Source organism: Vipera berus (genome assembly GCF_964194415.1).
Source record: "Vipera berus genome assembly, chromosome: 3".
Lineage (NCBI taxonomy): Eukaryota > Metazoa > Chordata > Lepidosauria > Squamata > Viperidae > Vipera > Vipera berus.
This window is the reverse complement of record NC_138204.1, coordinates 47,948,334-47,971,691: the sequence shown is the minus strand read 5'-3', so window position 1 is coordinate 47,971,691 and position 23,358 is coordinate 47,948,334. Positions and strand designations below refer to the sequence as shown.

The 23,358-nt window shown below is 37.8% G+C and overlaps 2 protein-coding genes across 8 annotated transcripts in view; one reads left to right on the top strand and one right to left on the bottom strand.

Annotated features, from left to right (window-relative positions):
* The window catches only part of PRICKLE4 (prickle planar cell polarity protein 4), a 326,491-nt gene that overhangs the window by 36,586 nt on the left and 266,547 nt on the right, over positions 1-23,358 (top strand). The window lies entirely within an intron of this gene.
* The window catches only part of LOC308666330 (uncharacterized protein), a 37,520-nt gene that overhangs the window by 8,383 nt on the left and 5,779 nt on the right, over positions 1-23,358 (bottom strand). For 2 of the 7 annotated variants that reach the window (XR_014026098.1, XM_081325061.1), the window contains exons 2-12: positions 21,091-21,175; positions 16,459-16,583; positions 14,759-14,856; positions 13,059-13,111; positions 10,572-10,679; positions 10,013-10,153; positions 4,402-4,545; positions 2,594-2,713; positions 700-840; positions 387-527; positions 82-222 (exon numbers count right to left, since the gene is read on the bottom strand). Coding sequence is in view for 6 of the 7 variants with exons in the window: in XM_081325061.1 (XP_081181187.1) it covers positions 82-222; positions 387-527; positions 700-840; positions 2,594-2,713; positions 4,402-4,545; positions 10,013-10,153; positions 10,572-10,679; positions 13,059-13,111; positions 14,759-14,856; positions 16,459-16,583; positions 21,091-21,165 (1,287 nt within the window). In the remaining variant the exon portion in view is untranslated. Of the gene's footprint in view, positions 1-81; positions 223-386; positions 528-699; positions 841-2,593; positions 2,714-4,401; positions 4,546-10,012; positions 10,154-10,571; positions 10,680-13,058; positions 13,112-14,758; positions 14,857-16,458; positions 16,584-18,726; positions 18,765-21,090; positions 21,176-23,358 lie in introns of those variants that run through there. The other 5 variants (XM_081325062.1, XM_081325063.1, XM_081325064.1 and 2 more) reach the window with 5 other exon arrangements.

Genomic DNA, 23,358 nt, shown 5'->3' with positions numbered 1-23,358 from the left:
TCACAAATAAATTCAAAATTCAAAATTGGACCTACGTATATTTCCAAGGAAAATATATCCAAAGGGTTTTCCCATTCTTACCCATCTAGTATCTTTTTCTCTCACTAGCACAGGTACACAGCGAATATCATTGAGGGCACTTGGAAGGCTGGAAGAATCAAGAGCTGGAGCAACACAAACTTCAGAGTCTTCTGTATCATTCGGATTGGATGACATTTCAGTCTATGTCAATTTAAAACAAAATCAAGATTAGAACATTTTGGGAAACAGATTTTCAGGCAAAAGAGGAATTGAACAACAAAAATTCCTGTAGTTACAAACAAATTCCACGTGAACGTACGTATATTTCCAAGGAAAATATATACAAAGAGGTTTTCCATTCTTACCAATTCATTATCTTTTTCTCTCACTAGCACAGATTCACAGGGAATATCACTGAGGGTACTTGGAAGACTGGAAGGATCAAGAGCTGGAGCAACACAAACTTGAGCGTCTTCTGTATCACTCTGCTTGGCTGAAGTTTCAGTCTATGTCAATTTAAAACAAAATCAAAATTAGAACATTTTGGGAAACAGATTTTCAGATATAAGAGGAACTGAACAACCGACATTCCTGTAGTTACAAACAAATACCAGATTCCAAATTGAACCTATTTATATTTCCAAGGAAAATATATAGAAAGAGGTTTTCCATCCTTACCAATTCACTATCTTTTTCTCTCACTAGCACAGGTACACAGGGAATATCACTGAGGGTACTTGGAAGACTGGAAGAATCAAGAGCAGGAGCAACACAAACTTCAGAGTCTTCTGTATCATTCTGCTTGGCTGAAGTTTCAATCTATGTCAATTAAAACAAAACTGGAATTAGAATATTTTGGGAAGCAGAATGCATGGATCTATTACTGCAGAGACCTGGATCGTCAGTTGGCTCAATTTGAGGGTCATTGTTCATCCCTTTTATCAATTTACTTCTTTGTATGTCTTTTCAATTATTGAATGCTTTCAATCTTAACTACATACATTTCTAAAGTGAAGCATCTGGTCCGGGAGCATTCTGCAGAAGCCAGCTGAAATGCAAAATTGTGTTACAGGTATGCCTTTCATAATAAAATAATCAGCTCGTCTAGAAACTGTTTGAGTCTTCTCTGATCAGAAAACATCTGCAAATCCTTAGTGTTTGTCAAAACAGTATACTGCTTTCATGATAAAAAAATATGGATCAAATGGGAATGGGCAATAGGCTTAAATAGTGGAAATACCACTTAATTTATCCAGGTGTATTAATAAATCAGTTATGCTCAGCATCTAATGAATCATTTTTCTATATTAGCTTTACAAGTTAATTCATAAGCCTCTTGTCTAAGGAAGATGTGGATGACTTATTCTAACAAAGGAACATATTTTTCAATAAAATCAGACTCCAGTATGCAATTTCCATCAATCTTTTGAGAAGCAGTGAGGAAATATTTTAAAACACTATTCCTCAACCTTGGCAAGTTGAAGATAGGTGCACTTCAACTCCTATTTTTCCTGTTTTAAAATACAAAATATTTTACTGGTACTTAACTGGTATATTTCATAAATTAAAATATATTTTAGGAATGGTAAGATAGTAACTTAGTAATAAGCCAAAGGTGATCTTCTGGATGTTGTGTAACCCACGTAAATCCTATTCAATTTGACCAAAGACAAGGAAATATCTCCATTAAAGATTATGAGTACAATTGAGATAAGAGTGGTACCAAGAGCTTTAATATTTTAAGTGAATCTTAATATATCCTATTATTTTTCTGTCTCCAAGTTAGAAGATATGAAGATAAAATTTCAACAATTTGAGTGAGAATGGATGCTGTTCTTGCTAGGTTGTCTTCATCAATCTGAAGGCTTCTATTTATGTTGCATTTTACGTGTCATAATTCACAGCCAATAATCCTAAACTCTCTAATCAAACATAACTGGAGAGCATAAGGTCATTTGTTTAGTGACAATGTGAATTTATAATAGACACAGACTTAGAACCACTTTTCTAGCTATGACCTTTGCAGCATCCCTATGGTGATGTAGTCAAAATTCAAACACTTTACAACTGGGATGTAGTTATGACAGTTGCACTGTCCTGTGTCATGTAATCACCATTTGTAACCTTCCCACTGGCTTTCAACAAGCAAAGTTAACGGGGGAAGCCAGATTTGTTTAACAATTGCAGTGATTAATTTCACAACTGTGGCAAAAAGACCACAAAATGTAGGTGCAATTCACTTAACAGCTGTCTTGCTTAGCAATGAAAATTTTGGAGAACTACCTGAAGTCTCAAAACAAACATATTTGACATAATGTTTAATTTGCCAACAGATATCCAAAGATGGATGAGAAATTAACCATATTTTATATCAATTCTTGTCCAAATCTGTGCAAAAGGTTCTTCTCTGCATTTGAGAAGATAAATACAGTATTCACTGGTATACAAGTAGTTCAAGGGATATCTCTCAGTTAGAAATCTAGGTACAAGTGATGCAGATACACTAAGGCAGCAGAATGTAATTTCTTATTCATAATATTTATGCAGCAAGAAGAAAACAATAATTTAATACCATCTCAATTTCTTCTCTCTCAGACTGATCATCATTAGCATTGTCTGACAGGAATGGTATTTCTACAGCTGTGGGTGAACAAACAAAGCTGAAATCTTGTGCAGACTGGCTGGCTTGCTGCTGCAGGAAAAAGAAAGATTGAAGTTTGAGGATTGGAAAGAATCAGGTATTGATCAAATATTAAACAAAGAACAATCCCTTAATGACACACGCAACAACAAAAAAGATAAGTTTGTAAATAATGCATTTTCACTGTTCCTCAATAGCAATTATAAAAAGGATAGAAAAATAATTTAAATAACTGATCCATTAATAAATGCAAATAATACATATTTACTATCCATACAAAAAATTAGCTCAAATATCCACAGAAACTTCACAAAGCTTCAACCACTTCTGCTTTAAAATGGACCTGGCAAACATGCTGTAAAGTTTTACACTTAGCCTCACAATGGCCCCAGCATTACTCAGGAATTTAAGAGCCAAAAGAAACTCTTGAGCCGAGGTTTCAGCAAGCAAACAACTTTTTATTTTGATCAAAATAGAGTTGGGTGGCCACATCTCTCTTCGTGGCTGGTAGAGAGATGAAGGCAACAACCAGTAAAGATGTTTTCCACCTTTTATACCTTTCCAGAACAAAGAGATCTGGTCTTGGTACTAGGAACCAAAAGGTACAGAAAAATAATTCCTAGATGATGACTCATACACAACAACCCAGGCTCCACCATAACTCCTTTTCCCCCTCCCCTCCCCATGCTCTTTTCATGTAAGCAATCCCCTGTACCTAACTCTTCTGTTCCAGCCTACTACCGGCCCTGCAGAAAAGGCAGGGACAACCCCTTTACAAAAGGCAAAAGGCTGGAAGTAAGCCCGCCAAATTTATTTACACAAAACAGATCCAAAACAGAGCAAACTGAGCAAAACAAAATACGAACCACTAAAACAGGAGCTATTCGAACGGTTGCCTTCAGCAAACCAGCCCTCCCACACATTCCCCTTTTAAACAGTTTCAAGGCGTGGCTTCTCTTTGCCTCCTTCCAAGGTGCCCCATTGCCTTCCTCTGTTTACTCCTGATTGACTGCCTCCTGCGTTGGGCGTCCTTGAACAGGGCCAGCTGTGGGTCATCTTCATCCACGCTGTCAGGCTCACACAGCTGGGTCTGCTAGTAACCAGATGGGAGGGGCCTGGCTGAGAGCTCTGCGAAGCCTCAGAACTGTCCTCTGCAGGCTCTCCAAACCCCTCCTCCTCCTCCTCTGAATCATCCGACCCAACTGCCGAACCCACAGGCTGACCCTGAATCACAACACTAATGCATGAAACATTTGCTTTTATATAACTAATTTCCCAATATAAAGCACCTACAAAGCTGCTTGCACATAAACCAAGATGATTACAAAGAATCACTACTAAATATCAATACTGCTAACATCAACCTTAAGCATAATAAAATCCTTTCAATGCTTTTTAATATGATCAGAGCAATTTGTTGTTTAAACTTGTCCAATAAAGTTAGTTCTTCATTAGAAATCTGTACTAAGACTACCCACCCACCCACACTCATTCCCTTTGGGATTATTTCAAATCATGGCAACCTGTACTCTTACAAGAGAACAAACAAAATAACCAGCCTCACAATCACAGACCAGTGAAAAACAAAAAGTGCAAACTTATAGAAGTACTCCCAGATTTTTTAGCAAATAAGTAACTGAATGGAAACATCTCTGACAACAAAGAAAAGTTATGTTACTTATTTAGACTGACATGTCATGAAAAACAATTCCTTAGCAAAATAAAGGAAACATTTGTACCAATACAGAATCTTCCTCCTCAATGTTGTGAAGGACTTCTGCGCTACAAGATGGTGTTTTATCTTCTGTAGATACTTCAGGAGACAAAATAGAGACAGTTTGACTGAGAAGATCTTCAGTGGCGTCACAATTTTTCAGTTTATCCTGAAGATTTTTTTTTTAAAAAAAGAAGGGAAAAACCCCAGTTTAATGCTAACTAAACTTAACATAGAAGACTTGAAGAAAAATATTTCTATACCACTGGGTACATTACTATCTGGAAATTCTTTTTTTCCCCCTTTTACCCTTTAATTACAGACTTGGAGACCCTCCTGGATGTGCAACTCTTGCTTGAACAGTAGCTAGAAGTTGTGGTTAAGGAAACCTTTGTTCAGCTTTAGCTGGCATTCTAATTATGACCTTACGTGGATCAGAATGTTCTACTCTACAGTATATGGAGCTAAAGTTTTTGTTGTTTCTTTAAGCCCTAAATGTCACAGCACCAGGATATAATGCTTTGCCAAAATACAAGCAGCCCGTTTATCCATGATCAGAAGCAAGTCTGCTTAAAGATGTCTCTCTTAATGAAATTCATAGGGTTTGGGTGAGTCAGCAAGTCTTCTCTGTGGCACCCCTCACCTTGCAGAATAACAAGGAGTCACTGATTTATGACCGGTTGTTTAGCAATCATTCAGAAGTTATGACAACCCCCCCCCCCAGAAGGGGCTCACGACCCAGTTTCAAAGTTCTGGTGTCAACCCCTCCTGCAGTTTACATGACTGCATTTTGGAACTTGGCAACTGGCCTACATTTATGGCCATTTGCAGTGACCCTTAGCCATGTGACCACAATTTACAACACTTGTGCTGAAATCTGGTGCTTACTTTTGGTTTCCTCTCCAGAAATGTATGCAATTCTGTAAGCAAGTGGATGAGTGTCTTGTACTGTATTTTGGCATTTTTTTGTGTTTAGTTTTTAATACTGACTTGTACTACTTTATTATTCAGAATTATACATATATTCATATTTAGTTATCAGGATGTAGATATGTATTTTACCATTAAGAGTTTCCTTGGAATTTTTGCCTTTCAAAGTTATTTCTAGGATAAGAGCCAGCGAGGGAAATAGGGGAGAAGAGACAATTTGTGAGGTAGAGGTTGGCATACAAGAACAGTTAGCAAGTCTCCTCCCTCCTTCCTAATGTTGCTATTAGCACTAGAGTAAACACAGATTACTGTGGAATTCCCATCTGCCAGCATTCTCTTACTTCATGATCACTATGTTAGCTTCCCCTCCCCAAAGGATTAATGAGACAGAAGTAAGGAAGAAGATAGGCTCATTATATATCCTGATTAGTTAAAAATCGTAACTTAATAAAGAATATTTTCTGGAATGAGATGTTCATAATCTAGAGTACAGCATAATAGCATCTTCCTAGTAAAAGAAATATACAACTCAGTTTGGTACAATATGCTCTCATAATATTTTTGGATTGAAAAAAAAACATGGAAAAACTGGAGATGGGAAGACTAGGAATGGAGATTCAGATTTATCATAACTGGTTCACCGAACTCAACAAAAAATTAGACATTGGTTCTGCCAAACAGGTACGAATCCCACCACGATATAACAAAATAGAAAAGCAAAATACTTTTGTCTCACCATCATCACCATTACTTACTGACTTCTTTGGTAAATCAATTTTACTTTCAAATTAAAATATATCTGAGTGGAATGTCCATTCTCAAGAAAAACTGATTTGAAGAGAGGGAGAAGATAAGAGTAGGTAACAAAAGCTGTGAGAGAAATTCTGCAGAGATTTGAGAAAACACATCAAAACAAAAACAGAAGAAATAAACTCAAGAGTATTGCTTCAGCTTACATCTTAAAGAGGTGGAAAAACTGTTGTTTAATTGGGGTGCCTATGGGCTTTAAAAACAATGAAATAGAAGCATCTGGTGACAGAAGTGTGGTAGCATCTTAATTTTCAACAGGAGGATGGCACAGAATGGGCAGCAAAGAACAACAGAGGCAAGCTGTGTTTGAGATTTCCATAAGACGTTATTGGTTTATTTTGCTTGTCAACTAAGCACATTTGGAGTTTGAGATCAGTTTTAATTCCAATACGTTATTGTTTTGTTTTTTACATTTCTGAAATGCTCAGAGGGATTCTGAGCAGTATATGTGAGATACGCAATAATTGTACATGTTGTAATTTTCCATTTCTGCTTAAGGAATAGGCATGTAGAGGCACTTAGCTAAGGTACTTTTAGAAAAGGAGATGTAGTAAGCTGGAGGAACAGAGAGGGACTATATACACTGACTCAGAGCATACTTTTAGAATAGTGCACACTACTGTAGAATAGCATTTAGTTTATGAATGACATATTATCCAATTTATACTAAAGTTAGTATTTTAAAGTATAACTATTATACGAACCAAAGAAAAACATGCACTCTTACAGGAAACATAAGTAATTTGTAATTGTTGCAATTATCCAGTTTAGGTAGACAGGATCATCTTATAGATAAGCACATTCTGAGTTAGCAGGATGTCATGAATCATGTCACAGACAAGAAAGGGAAGAAAAGACAGGACTAAAGGGAAAGCATGTGACTAATCCAAACCTATCAACTGGGTCTGGAAAGGAATGATGTGCCGTGATTCTACGGGACAGGGTATAAAAGTTGAAATGATTCAGGTGTGGCTTCTTGTGCATACGCTTTTAATAAAACTTTGTTTTGCTTTCCAACAACTTTGAAATTGAATTTTATTCCTCACAGTATACAATAAAATATTGAAATACAAAACACTGTATGTAAAACTTAAAAATTTAGAAAGAGGCAAGAATGATTAAACACCATTAAAGTTAGTTAAAAGGCTAAGGAAAGTCTAATTTCCTGGCTGCATATTCCTCTGGACTCCTCACATGAGGCCGCGGCCTTGTTTTAACTCCTTTTTGGAAGGCCAGGAAAGTGGTCACCTCTGGGGAAAGAATATTCCACAGGGTAGTGGCAATGGTAGAGAAAGTCTCTTCCTATACACCACCATTGAGTTTTTTAACTGATGGGGTCTGCAATAAACTACTCCTGCCTGATCAGGTGGGATGGAAAAGTGTAATGGGACCTTTTCTAGGTAACTTAGTCTTATGCCATGCAGGCCTTTATCAGTCACAACACTTTGAATTGGACCTGGAAGCAGACTAGCACCCAATGCAGCCTGCAGAGCACAGATGTTGCTATGAGAATAAGAATAATAAACTTTATTGTCACTTTAAATGTACATAATCGGCATACATTTAAATGAAATTTTGTTGCATTCAACTCTCAAAGGATCACCACCTCCAATATAAACTACATAAATATGACCAAAAAAAATAAATGCAGAATTATGCATGTACCCACATATATTATATGACACAGGAAAACAACAGTCTACCCATGCTGTTCTATGAGCTTCTGGCTACTTTTCAAGGGTAGCCACAGTGTTTTGTAATAATCCAACAGACATGACCAGAACATGAATGACTGAGTGGAGTGCCTCCCTATCCAAACATTATGCATGTATAAATCATAAAGAAAAATACTTTTCTCCAAGAAACTCTATTGAACATAGGACAGGAACATGACTTCTCTATTAGGAAGTACCTCATTCCTATGACATTTTCCAAAATACCTCAATAAGCAATTCTATTTGTACAGCAGCTTTTATGCCTAAAGAATCCAGAATACTCTATATACAAGACACTGTACATCCAGCTCTGTGTAAGTAATGAGAATTTTTAAATAGCAATGAAAAACCAAAGATTTGTGATGGGACCAAGGCTATGATGAGAGCAGAAATTGGCAAGTCCAGTTCAGCAGAAGAAGGTTGTGGTTTAGCCTCAGTTTATATTGTCTGTCTCATTATTAATTACAAATAATGCAAACTATTCAAAATTATTAGCCAAATATCTATGATTAATTATAGGCAGAATTATACATCCATATCAATCTGCATTTACAGGTAATCCTCCACAGGTAATGGAGCCCAGAATGTCCATCGTAAATTGTGGTCATGTGATTGCAGGATGCCACAAACATGGGCTAGTCCAGGCATGTTAAACATGCGGCCCGTAGGCCTCATCCGGCTTGCGCAGGCCATGCCCACCCCCATGCCACAAAGGCAAAACAAATCCCGATATGTCATGATATCTCCCACAATGTGATCGGGCTTGACACCCCTGGGCTACCCTGACCATCCATTCCCTCTCAGGCCATTTAAAAGAGGTAACCACTCTTTGAATATGATAAAATAGGCTTCTATGTCTTCTTCCTCTGACAACTTGGGAATTTTTATGCCTTTGGGACCACCTCCACCCTCCCCATGTTCTGAAAACTTTAGAATTGAATGAGTCACTTCTGGAGACTGTATCTCTTTAAGTGGGTCTATCAGCCGCCTAAACTCTTCTCTTCTTGCCTCTCTTTCATTTCCTTCCCAAGCCAACCTATCTTTCTCTTTCTTTCTCTCCCTAAAGCAGCTCCCTCCTCTTCCTCTTTTGTGTGTGGCTGAAACTCAGCTTTTGTTCTTGCTGCTGCCTGGGAGTTTCACTTCCTGTTAGGCTATTTCAATCTGGAAAGTGTTCACAATAGTTAAAGAGGATAGAAGAGGCTATTCAGGGCTGGAGTAGAAGACATGCACTGGGGAAATACTAAAGTGTTTAACACTAAACATGTATATGAATATTGAATGTATACATTGAAACGACTACAATATTTCAGTAGTACCTAAAATTCTTGTAGTTCATTATTTTCAGTATGTTACCCTTATTATGAATTTAAAAAAACAAACAAACCAGGCCAATTATTTTCTTAAACCCTACTGATTCTTCATCATCATCATTTAGTAACTTATTCTGAATTCAAATAAAACAATTGCTGCATTTTTTTTTATTGTTAATCTAAAGCTACCATTATCAAGCAGTCCAACATAAACTTGATATGCTTTTAAATTTAGGGAGCTCATAAATTGAGAAAATCCTCTTGATTATGTATTCCTTTTTCTTCATTTAATTATAAAACTTATGACCTATCTTAGTATAAGTTTCTTGAAGTTGTTACACAGATTCACATAATATTGTTTGTGTTAATCATGGTAGAAAATAAACGGCCATGAATCTTAAGTATCATTAGATAATAATAACATAATTTACATTTTGTATTATTTAAATTCTAGATATCAGGCATTTTTCTATCTTTGGATGGTGCATGTATTCTGCTTAATACAAATTAAACAAAGATTAATGCAATATGAATGAAAATTGTTTAAATTCTAGACACAGTTTATGCTTACCTAAACTACAGCTGCAGATCAGAAATCTTCTAAAGAAAATGAAAACACACACCACTGTAGCCGCTGCTAAAAACTAAATAGGTTTTGGGAATCAGAGAAAGTTCTAATGTTTGTTCTACTACATATCTGCAAGAAGTTAGATAAGTCTGTCGGAAACACTGAGAAAATAAAGCAAAATACAGATACTCATAGCACAAAATCAAAGAAACCTGCAAGCAGAATTAATGAGACATAATAACAGTGTTATCACAGGGAAGGACTTCATCAAAAGAGCAAATAAAAGGAGGAAATAGTTCATACCAGTGCAATATCTTCACTCTGGGTGTGAGGAGGGACTTTTGTAATTCCAGATGGTGATTCTTCTGCAGCAGCTCCAGGAGATGCAACAGAGGCAGTCTGGCTAGGAGACTCTTCAGCAGGCTGACTATTATTTGGTTTGACCTGCAGCATTTATTTAGAACACAGAAAGATTTTAAAAGCAAACCTATTCCCCACCCCCACCCCAAGAACAAAATGCTGTTTTTTTACTGGGAAGTGAGGGTCTCCTCTCTCAAATAAATTAAAGCTGAAATCACCAATGCATAAAAATTCAAGATCTATGACTGATTTTTGAGAAACCTTCTTTGGAAATTACATTATCTACCAGCCCCTAATATGCTAAAAGTGCTGAAAAAAATAGAAGCTCATCAACTTTATATGTACTTGAATATGAACTATGGTTTGAACTGAATCTCCTCCCCCTCCTCCTCAAACTCTGTTTAGGACAAGGTATAGAAGTTAGTATTGCCAACATCCTTTTATTTGTTTGGGAACTAATCAGCTTATTATACAAATATTCTAAATCTTTTTCTATTATTACCTCAGATGGAACATCTTTTTTCACTGAAGTTGCAGTATTTCCCTTGTCCTGTTTAAATTTCTTGGAATCTTCTGGCTGATTTTTCACCTTCTCAGATGTTTTCTTTGGCTGCAACAGAAGAGTCTCACGTGACTATTATTTTCAGCAAGACTACTCTGTGCTTAATAAGTGAATCTTCTAGCAAATGAAGTGGCATGTTAGGAAACTTTAAAAAACAGAGGAACTTTATTGGGAGAAAAAAATATATACAGACATTCTGCCTTTATGGTTCTGACACCTAATGGCCAGAGATTATTTAGGATGCAATACAATATACACTGTCAAAGAACAAAGTGCTCAAAAGTTGATTAAAGTGAATGTATACCTATATGTCCTTTCTGCTAACAAGAACTGTGAAAAAGATTGCAGAAAGGACCTCAGCTGGAACACTAAAACAATGAAATTCCCATCCCATCCTAACTTATCTTGGCTTACATATATTTTTGTAAGTGAGGGAAACTAATCTGATTTAGCACCTGGAAAGCCTGCCAAGAACATTCCAGGAAAGATGTTTTTTCTTGACATTATCAACTCATCCTTCCTTTTGGAGCCATACATCTATCTGTTCATAACAATAAGGATGAGATAAAACAGTATAGGCTTAGGACATCAGGTGTGTAAGTATCAAGGTCAGTACAAGGTAAGGCTGGTAGTAGGTAGATAAAAAGAAATACAGAGTGCAAAGGCAAACAGTAATGGGGGATATAGGACAATATGGAGTTTATATATGCTATCAGAGAAAAAGTAGATCACACCACTATGCCTTCACACCATTACTTTCTCATAAACACTACAACTGTACAGGTAGTCTTTGGCTTATGACCACAACTGGGAACAGAATTTTCATTACTAAACTGGGAGGTTAGGTGAATCCCACCTGATTTTATGTCCTTTTTTGCCATGGTTGTGAAATGCATCACTATAATTCACTGAATTACATGATAGTTAAACAAATCCGTTTTTCCCGATTGACTTTGCTTGTTGGAAGGCAGCTGGGAAGGTCGCAAGTGGCAACCACATGGCCTACTGAGGATACAACTGTCATAAATCCTTACCAGTTGCCAAGTGTTCAAATTCTGATCACTTTCTCATGGGGATGCTGCAATGTCGTAAGTGCAAGGACCAATCATAGGTCACTTTTTTCAGTATCATTGTAACTTCAAGCTGCCATTAAATGAAAGGTTGTAAGTCTTATGATCACAGCTGAGCCCAAAGTTTCCATAGCTAAGAGAGTTGTTAAGAGTTTTGCCCCATTCTACAGCCTTTCTTGCCATAGTTGTTAAGTGAATCACTGCACTTGTTAAGTTAGTAACATGACTGTTAAGTGAATCTGGCTTCCCCATTGACTTTGCTTATCAGAAGGTTGCAAAAGGTGATCACATGACCACAGCTATCATAAATACATGCCAGATGCCAAGTGTCTGAATTCTGATCATATGTCCACAGGAACACTGCAACAATTGTAAGAGCGAGAAACAGGTGAGAAATGGTAGAAAGTACAAGGACTGATCTAAGTCACTTTTTTCAGTGCCACTGTAATGTTGAACTTTCACTAAATGATTGTAAGTCTGTATTCTATTTTGCTTAGGCCTTTATGTCTAGCTTCATTAACTGAAATAGTAATCTGGCTTTGCTTGTAATTTCCAAACATTAAGAAACATAATTATTTGGGGCACTGAAACAGGGAAATGGTTAAGAAAGCAATAGTAACTGCTCTAAACTTATTGTTTTAGCTGGGCTATTTAATTCTTTTTAATTTTTGTATCCTGTATTTTTTATATGTGCCCTGTTCACCGCCCTGAGTCCTTCGGGAGAAGGGCGGTATACAAATATAATTAATAAATAATAAATAATAATAAATAAACTAGAGGTTGCCAACCTTTGGGGCACCAGGGACCAGTTCCATGGAGGTTTTTCTGTGGACTGGAGAGTGCGTGGTTTTGTGTGCTGCCTGCATCCCACGGATGTGGCTTTGCTTGTTTGTGCGGACCAGTTGCTGGCATGCCGCGGCCCAGTACTGTTCCACGGACCAGGGATTGGGGAACCCTGCTCTAAACAATTATTTAATGGTCAAAAGCTACCATTGTAATACTTTATGTATCTTTAAGCTGCATTTGTCTTTATTTGTATCTTTTTGAGTATTCCCCACTGAGACTCCAGTATTGTATTTTCTTTCACGTAATAGTAAGATTGTTTGCATTTCCCAACTGGCATGCAACAGTATCCACAACAAACTGCACTATGTCAAAATGAGGTGCAAATACTGCAATTGTATAATTGCATGAAGAGACTTGAGATAAGGACATAAATCATGTCAAAAGTGTGGTATTATCATGCATATCTCAGTATTTGTTCCCCTTGACTCCCCAGATATCCACGAACATACATACAGTATGTCTGAATATATTTGGTATAAAAATACACTGTTCCTGAAGAATTATTTCTTACCATGACATTGACTAAGCAGGGAGAACTTGATGGCTTTTGAAAATTACCTCTTCCTGCAGAAAGAGAAACAGTTAAATGAAATTAGGAAGTTTCCACTGAATTCCTTGAGCTAAGAGACCAAACATTTGGAACAACTTTGTGTTATTATTCTTTTAAGAGCTTGTGAAAAAAATATTGGGATCTCAGTCACACACAGCTATATTGTTGTGCTGAAAGTTAAAAATAGTAGAAGGGAGGAACCATTCAAAGAGTTAAAAGAAACAGATTTAAATTTTGCTGTTTTGTTTTGGCTACTATACTAGAACCAGGAAAAGCAAGGTTGCTCCCTTAAAATGTAAATGCTGCTTTCCTGAACATAAAACTGATGGCACATCTTAAAAATTGAATCCTGGATTGAGAAATCATGGAAGTAATAGTCATAATGGACAGTCTGTTAGAGCATGTGCTGTAACGCCTACCAATTTTAAGGCAATATCTGCTACATATTTGGTAGTTTTCTGTAAACATATTTTCATTTCATTCTTATCCATGGTTAAATAAGCCATGGATGACTTAGTTGACTCAATTTTCTGGGTCTGCATGACACACTGAATCAGAATAATCATACAGATATCTCTATACACATAATATGCTAGCTAACATGTGATTCCTTTATCTGGGATTCAGTGTCATAGTTTATATTTCAAAGTTTCAGTCAGGCAAATGAATCATCCTAACTAAGTTGCTTTGGAATCAGTTCATGAGAAAATTACATTCTTCACTTAGAAAGGAGGGCTTTATTTTGGCTTGACCTCATCCCTATAAGTAGATCAGTTGGTTTAAAGGCTAAACCTACCAAGCTGATCACAGAGGTTATGTGTCCAGTCATTGCAAAATACGGACTGAATCTTAACCTTGTGGCAAGACTAAATGGTGAGCAAGACTCCTTGGGGCCCCCATCTCCAGCCTTGACGGACAGAGGGTGATTCTGGAAGACAGTATTTCCAAAAAGGGGAAAGACAAGGAGAAAGGAGCATCATTAAAACACACTATGCCTGTAACTACTAATGCAGGAAACCAAGCACTCACAGGCGAAGGAAGAACTGTAGGAAAGCACAATTCTTTTAAATTAAAAAGGAGAGCCTGGGAAAAGCTTAAGAGAAGACCATCTTGCCCCAAGGGAAGACTGCTTTGCTCAGACTGAAAAAAACACACACCCGCCACTCAATTTGGAAGAAGCAGAGGGTATGTCACTTTTTAAATATATGCAGTAGTGCGTGTCTTGTCAACCGTGGTGACCAAGTGGAGTGTATTATCTGTTCCGGCCGTGTATATTGGCGATGCAATAAACTTCATTCATTCCAAAGTTTAAAAAAACAGAAAAGAAAGAAAATTACCTTCTTTACAATGGGACTAACAAACTTTTTAAATTAAGGGTTATTACTGAAATCCAAAAATCCAAATCAAATTTACATATTTTGTTACATGGTTACACTCAGTGCTTTTTTTTGTAAAAGAAAAAGGTGCCAGAACTCACACATGTCATACAACCCGCCTTGCCTACCCTACAAGGTTCCATCCAAAAAAGGTGCTGGAACTCCCTTCTGAGCGTTCTATGAGAAAAAAAGCCCTGGTTACACTTATTCTGTACCATTTGGAGGCTTCCTCCTCTTTCATTCTCTTTTGCTTGGAGTGCATAACAGTCTTTTACTCCCACAAACCTTTTGAGAAGCCCTTTTTAGATCTTTTATAACGACCATGGTAAGGACGCCTCTGGTAGGAACCTCGGATGTTATTATCAAAACCGATGTTGTAGGGCCTGCAGAAGTACAAACAAACACAGGCTTCATTCTGTAGTATCTGCCTTCGTTTCCGTTGAAAATACAGGTAGTCCTTGACTTACAACCAGTCGCTCAGCGACGGATTGAAGTTATGACAAACAGATAAACCAGTTTCAAACTTATGACAACTACAGTTCTTCTGCGGTTGTTCACCCTTATGACTGACTTCAGGGACACTGCAGGATCCTCCCATCTATCTTGCCCACCCATCCCACCGGATTACTGCAGGCCTTGGCCTGTTGCCAATAAAGCCACCCAAGGGAGACGAAAGCAGGGCAGCAGACGAAGGACAGTTGTGACTTATAGGCCTTGGCAAACCTCCCATTCAGCCCCCAAGGGAGTCTGAAGCCAGGCAGCAGACTCTACCGAAACACAGAGGGCAGGTGCAGCTCATAGGCCTCAGCCTACTTTCCACCCAGCCACCCCAGAGACTTGTAGGACTCAGCGTACTACTCAGCCAGCTCCAGGGCCCAGCAGCAACTTACCTTTCTGTTTTTTTACAGAAGCGCCCAGCTGATGTGATGCAAGGCGAGGCTTTATCAAAGATGCTGCCTGCCTCATGGTAACTTTGTGCTATTCTGCAAGAAGGTGCTTTGGTTGTGAGCCTGTAGGGGACTCCTTTGGGGGCGGGGGGGGGGGGACGTCTCCTTGTTTATGAAGCCTGTGAACTATAGGATCTGCTCAGTGTAGATGACTTGGTCCCTTCCAACTTATTATTATCATTATCATTATCATTATTATTATTATTATTATTATTATTATTATTGTTGTTGTTGTTGTTGTTGTTGTTGTTGTTGTTGTCTTCTACTATTATTGTGGCTTATGCAGTTTTTCTCGTTTGAATAAAAAAAATATATATTTTCAGCACCTGGCTGGAGATGAGTTCAACTTTGACCAAAGGCGTTCTGCTTGATAAATGCTACATCTATCTCAAGTAATAAAATGCAATGCACTGTATGTGGGATTGTCCTTAACAGGTACTTCAGAAACACATGGGGCATATGTTGTCTGAAAAATATTTTGCAAAAATAATTTAAGATTTTCTGGTTTTCCAAGCATTTCCAGTCCTAATTTGAAATATTGGTTTTAATATATTCAGGCCTACATGGCTTAGCAACCAATGACTGGGATTCTCCAGTGGGGGCACTCCAGTTCTGAAATGTTCTTCCCAGGTCTGTGTAATGTCTACACCAGGGGTAGGCAACCTTGGCTCTTTTAGGACTCGTGGACTTCAACTCCCAGAATTCCTGAGCCAGCAGGGCTGGCTCAGGTATTCTGGGAGTTGAAGTCCACGAGTCCTAAAAGAGCCAAGGTTGCCTACCCCTGGTCTACACTAATGAATTTTAAGTCCCTAGTGAAAAATAATTTGCCCATGCTTTGTTAAATAAATAGTATCATGGGGCATGCATGCATGCATGCATTCATTCATTTATTTATTTATTTATGCATGCTTTATTGCTTTTCATTCTGCTATTTTAAGAATTTTAAAGTAGCTTCATGTTTTTAAAAACAACAATAACTGAAACTACCTAGAAAATAAAAGATGTGACTAAATAATGTAAGCTGAGGAAGTAACATACTTCTCTTGCTCTGGACAGTGTTGGTTCCACCATGGAGGGGGGCGTCTCCCTGGAGGGGGTCTTCCTGGAAATTGATTCTGTGGCATGTCCCAAGTATCCCTCCAAAAGTATTCATTTGGTATATTCTGGGTAATCAAAAAATAAGTATTATTTACAATCGTGACTAATAAAGAAATCCTTCAAACAGGTAAAAGTGCTTATTGAGCTGAAATAAACTATCGTGATATGAATATAGTAAAGTATGAGAATAAAAGAGCTCAAGAAACAATTTGTTCACATCTTATCATTGGCATATCAAATTTCTGTGAATAGAAAAACTAACTCCAGGAGTTAGAAAAACAGATCATGTAAAATGAGGATGCTGACTGGAAAGACAAACATTTAAAGTGACAGCTTTTAAATTAATGTTGTATAAGGCAATTTGACCAAACTGGCAAATTAAAAGAGATGTAAACAAAACATTCCAGTGGAGATTCTCTGTCAGATAGAGTAGGGCTTTTCAACCTTTTCACTCATTGAACCACTTTTAGGATATGGCAACATCCAAGTACCACCAGTCACCTAGCAAGGTGTCAAAAACTTGATGACCAAAAAAAAAGGAACAAAGTGATGAAGTACAGGTAGTCCTTGACTTACAACAGTTCGCTTAGTGACTGTTCGAAGTTACAATGGCACTGAAGAAAGTGCCCCCCAAGCCACAGCCAAGCAGTGCTCTTCCTCCTGTCCGAGGTTTTCATTGTTGTGAGCATTTCTGTTGCGGATTGGCAGCGGGGGTGGGGTGGGGAGTTGTTTGGTTTTTATTTCTCCCCCCACCCCCGTCTGCTGGGTGGTTGCAGCAGGTTTTGGTCATTTCACATGACCCTGGAACACTGTGAACATCATAAATATGAATCAGTTGCCAAGCATCTGATTGTAAATCACAAAAACCTGGAGATGCTGCAACATTCCAGCTGATCGGCGCTTCTTCTGGGCTCAGCAGAAGCACCAGGATCAGCGCCGGGCTCCAGCTAGGCCCTGACAGCCCTGCAGCTCCAGCCATCTCTCGCTCAGGCTTATGTGGTGCTGCCACCGGTTCAGCTCATTCCCCTCCCCCACTACCACTTTTCTAGGATGGTTGTGTACCACCTGTCAGGTGCCAATGTACCACAGGTGGTACCCATATCACGGGTTGAAAAGCCCTGAGATAGAGGTCCTCCATGCTCTTAGCTAGATATACATGGCCAACTCTAGTTGTAAGAGTCAAATAAGTGAGCACAAGTGAAAATGAGAGTAAAGAATGCTTTGTTCCATTAAAGTTTTGTAACCTCTGGGTGCTCATAAGTGGCTTAAAGATCACACCATCAATTTTGGGATGGCTCTTAGTGACCACACAGATTTTCTCCATCATAATCTGCCCCTAACTTGGTCTTTTATTTTTTCCAACAGTGCATTCGTCATTACTGTACTGTACTGTGGAAGGAGACACTGAGACAGGCAATTTTCTTAATTCTCCAGAATTCTGTCTTCCAATAATAATATCCCATTATGTCATAATCTATGACAGGGGTGTGAAACTGCCGGCCCTCAGGCCGGTTTCATCATACCGAAGCCGTGCCCACCCCATTGCCGGCAATGCAAAAAGAGTCACGATATGTTGCAACACGTCACGTGACGAGTTTGACACCCATGATCTATGAGAATGGGGGTTTGTTCTTTGATCACTGGGTCTCATTTCTCATATCTTATCAGCCACTTCATGCCAATGATATAAGTTACGGTCTTGGAATGGAATCATTCTGATATTTCAGTCTTTGACACTTTTTCATTCACCTGACCATTAGTCATGTAATAAACAATCACTGGACTATGTTACTGAAGGCTGATTTCTGTTCAAGACATAAACACTGTATGGTCAGACTCTGCATTTTTGTAAAACCAAGGAAAACCTGCCTAGAACCAAGGTAATTCAAAACTGATATAGGGAATGGCTTTCTTCTCCACTTATCACAGCACAGGACAAGTAAAAATATCCTTAATCCTATGCCTCCAATCAAGTATCTAGTCACTACTATAAGCAAAGAGACTATCGTTTAAGCAATTAAACTAAATATCTGTGAAAACCTATTTTGCATTTCTTAAATTTCCCCAGAACTTTAATCATATAGATCTGATGAATCTATATGAATCTGAAATAAATTGATCTACTGTTCAGAAGACATTGTAGTTATGTGTCATTTACTGGGAAAAATTGCCAGAAGATTCCCTTGCTATGCATATGTAAGAACATACCGGTAACTGAAATTCCATTTCATATCTGAAGCCAATGCATCGTAACAAGAAGCATATTCTCTGCTCTCACTATCTCAGAAACATAGGACTTATTAACAGGAGAAAGAAACATAAAAGAGAGGAATGTATAGATGTACAACAGTCTTCATATTAATATAAAAGCACACTGAATTCCAGAAATAATGTTATCTTTGCTAAGCAGAGAGAAAACAGCAGTGGAACTGTTGTGGCTATAGTTTTTATCAACAGCAAAGCCTGGTACAGGGTGGTGGTATACCCAACTATTTCATCTAAATCTAAAGCAACCTTGACAAGGGATAGAGGTCAAACCTGTTTATCTTATGTTGCTGCCTCCTCCCACAGTGTTTTTAAAAGAAGCCAGCAGCACTCCAAAACATTAAATAAAAAATGAACTGTTATCACAAAATAGCAGTATTATTACAGATTTATACATCACTATTATTTTGTACAACTCAAGAGGATACATTATATATAATGTTGCCACCTCATAGTTTCTCTATTATACAATTTATGAAGTGGGTTGGGCTTAGAGAGTGACTGGCCCCAAGTCATCCAGCTTATATATAACAATAAGCCAGAATTGCTGAAAATAATGGTTTGGAAATACTGATCATGCTGGTGCCTTCTACAAAAACAGATACCCCTGCAGTAAATTATAACATATCAGAAATATACAGTTTCCATATTACATCTGAGCTTAGATTCTGAGTGCTTTCCCCTCTAATAGGTTGAAATTCAGGAAGCCAACATCAACAGAATATGTCAAATTCAAAATAAATGGATTTGAGGTTATTTTTCATGCCTATTCTGAATCTCTGATATGAAGTTGAAAATCTGCTCCAAACCATATCTATAAAAAAACTTCAAGTTGGGGGGTGGGCCAGCAGCAAAGAAAGCATCATAAAATGTTGAACAAGTGCCCTGTGTTCCACCAAATGTTAGAATGGTGATCGGGAGTCTCTGGCTTCACAAGATTAGCCCATCCGTCCTATGGAGCCAAATAAGTCCCACTCTCTTCTCATTACTACGAGCTGCCCCTCCCTGTTTCCTTTACTTTCTCCCCTCCCCCTGAAAGAAGAAAGATGAAGCCCAAGAAAACAATGCATTCATCTCTGAGTTCTGCCATTTCAAATAGCATAGGCCTTCTCCACGTCAGAAAAATAAGTGTCATATATTGTGACAATGACTGCTCTCACATAAAGGAAGTCCTCAACTTATGACCACAATTGAGACTAGAATGTCCATTTCTAAGACGGGTGGTTGTTAAATGAGTTATGCCTGATTTTATGACCTTTCTTGCCATAATTGTTAAGAAATAACGATCACTAATTCAGCTTCTCCAAAGGACTTTGTCAGAGGCCAGCTGGAAAGGTTTCAAATGGCTATCTCATGACCGAGTCGCTGCAACCGTTCTAATACATGCTGGATGCCAAGTGTCTTGATCCCACGACTATGGGAAAGTTGCTTGTAAATGAGAGGACCAGTTTTAAGCCAGTTTTTTTCAATGCTCTTGTAACTTCAAAAGGTCACTAAACAAAAGGTTTTAAGTAGAGGATAATCTGCATATGGTCTTTCCCCTCTTTGCCTTTGATCTCCCTATCACACACCTATTTTCCTCTACTGGTATTGATTTTCTTCTCTTATGCACTCATCCATTCCTCTCTTGACCACAGTTCATTTACACATGCAAGATATCCCCTTTTTTCCTACTGGCTTTGTTCTCACATGTGCTTCCTCTTCTCTTCTGACTCTTTATTAGCAAGAGGTAATGGGCAGCCTTTCATTTTTAAGTGTTTTTGTTTACCAGTGGAAGAAATTTTCAAATGTTAATGCCAAGTATAGCAGGAGTATATATGTACACCTACCAGCAGTAAAAATGAAAAGGACTTTGTGAAAAGGAAGTGTATAGATTCTGTTGTTTAGATTCAGTATGCTGCCCGACTACTGAAATTATCTGGCAATGTAGTCATCCTTGTCTGAGTATAAGGCCATTACCATTCCAATCAATAGTAAGAGGTATTGAGCACTTTTTAAAAAAAAATTATTCCAGTATCACATTAATTTCTTCAGATTTTCAGCCATGGTATTGAGGTTTGAGATAGCACTCTTTTCATTTTGTTTCATAAAAAATAATTTTATAAAACTTTTTGAACCAGATTGTTTTCTGAAGAAAAATAACCTTTATTCTCCAATAATTAATTTTGTGGGTTTATGTGTATCCATGTGTGTGTGTGTGTGTGTGTATGTGTGTGTGTCTGTGTCTCTGTGTGTGTGTATTTCTCTGATGTCTAAAATAAGAAACTAGAGTTGAAAGTTGGGAAGAGTTAAACAGCTAAAACTTACGTCCTTGTGAAACCAATGATGATGACTTCTTCCACCGAACCTCCTCTGCCTTTGTGGGAAAAAGCCCCTGTCCATATTTCAAGGCCTGTGAGGAATTAAAAATAATACAGTATATAAGCATTATATTTAGATACATTTTGTTTAGAAGTCTTCTAAACAGAAATGCATAGGAATTTATGGCTAGTGTCACTATGCAAGTCTCTTTCTACAGCAGTGCTTCTCAAATATTTTGCAATCGTGGACCAATAAATATTAAAAAAATGGAGGACCCACAAATTAAATAATCAACCATATCCCCACATATTCTCTTTAAGAGTAGGGATCATGCTTTTTGGCAAATAAAGTTTATTTGTGTACAGTATGCCTTGCCATCTTCTCCAGTTTAAAAGGCTTTTTAAAATTAAATTTTATACCAAAACAATCAATTCAAAATTAAATTTGTGCCTCTTAAGGAAGGCTTGTAGCAGAGAGGTGGATGCTAGTTCAGTCAGATAGGCAATGAAAGTGTGGGGGCTGAGACCGAATGGGCTCTGCCCTTGATAATTAACCATTGGTGTACACAGATGTCAAGAGATTGGAGCCTCTGTCAAGGCTGAAGTCACATAAGAAACTTCACACAGAAATTATAGTCAAATTACTGTTATTTATCATTGTGCAATAGCTTGAGCTCATTATATGCAACATACCCACATATTTAATGTGTTTACTATTTTGTGCTCAAATACCACCACACAGTACTAATGATAGCTTAAAGCATGAAACAGAAAAATATAGTAAAAACAGAAAAAAATAAAAATGCAAAGCCATCGTAACTACCACATATACATTTGGGGCCATTAAGCTGGGCCCATTGTTAGCACCCTGAAAAATCCAAATGTTTTCCAGTTGTGTAATCTATTTTGACTGGGGGTTGCCAAATACTGATTTTTATAATTATTTGCAGAGAGGTGGAAATATATGCAGGAAATGAAGACATGACAGTTTGTCTAATGGTCATATGTATTCCTGAATGGAGCAACCTATTTCACGTTTTACAATTTTGGTGAATAAGGCATGACAGTGAAGGCACAACTGCAAAGAGTTTTCAATGAGAACTACTAAAACTCCAGAACATAGCCACACCGAATTGTTATCCATAGAAATTCAATGCTTAAAATGCCCACAACTGAGCTTACACTGAAGAAAAACCACACCCACAGCAACCAATCAAAACACAGATTGCCTCATGCAGGAACCAGCAATCTTCAACCAATCAACAATAACTGTGTGTTCTGGTTCAACCCCACTGTTCTAGTTGCTAAATTTAAATATCTTAACACATTAGGATATAGTGATTTAAGTATGACTGTGATTTTTCAAATTGTCCTACACAATTTCCTGAAAACCTTATCTTCTTGATTTTCTGGATGCACAACAGGGGAACAGTCCAGAAAACTGGGCAATCTGACACCTCAAGCAGTAAGAAAATTAAGTTGTCAGAGGCGTTAGGTGACAAAATCTTAAACACTAGATAATATATCTATTTTAACTCTTCCTTTATTAACAAGTACATTCAGGAGCATTGTCTTAATCTGTGTTCTTCTTCACTCTCTTTTATATTAATAGGCGCTGCTCCCCATACAAAACACAAATGTCCATCAAGTGTTGTTCTGCAAACATTCCTTCTTACTCCCAAAACTCATACTTACGGGAGCATCACTGATAAGAGTGGAATGCAGAAACCCTGTATATTGCATTCCTTTAGGTGGAGGGACCATTAAAAAGGCTTTCTCACTCTCTTACCAGATGGGCAGACTCAAGCTAGAGAAGCACCCCTTTGTCCAAAGCTAAAATGGATTATTCCTTTGAATCCAATTATTCTGTCTGCTAGGTTTAATTGAAGACTACTTTTTCCCATCAGGTCTTAGGAAGGTCCTACCATGTTAGGATCTTCACTTTATCTCTTATAAAATCTGAGATTGAGGCATATCACTGGGTTTCTTCTACAGCCTTATGATACCTTACTTCATGCTAACAGACCTTCATTTAGATATTAAACAGCAAGAAGAAAGGGATTAGCCCTATAGCACGCCTTACCAAAGCACCTAAGAGATTGATCTATCTCAACAATCAACACAACTGAAACCAGCCACTTAGAAAAAACAATAATTGTGATACAGTGCCCCTCCCTCCCAATCTCACATCTAACCAGAAGTAAACCTTGGCTGATGGCTTCAAAGTCTCCCAGTACAACCAATAGTCTCAGGAGGGTCACGTATACTCATTTCA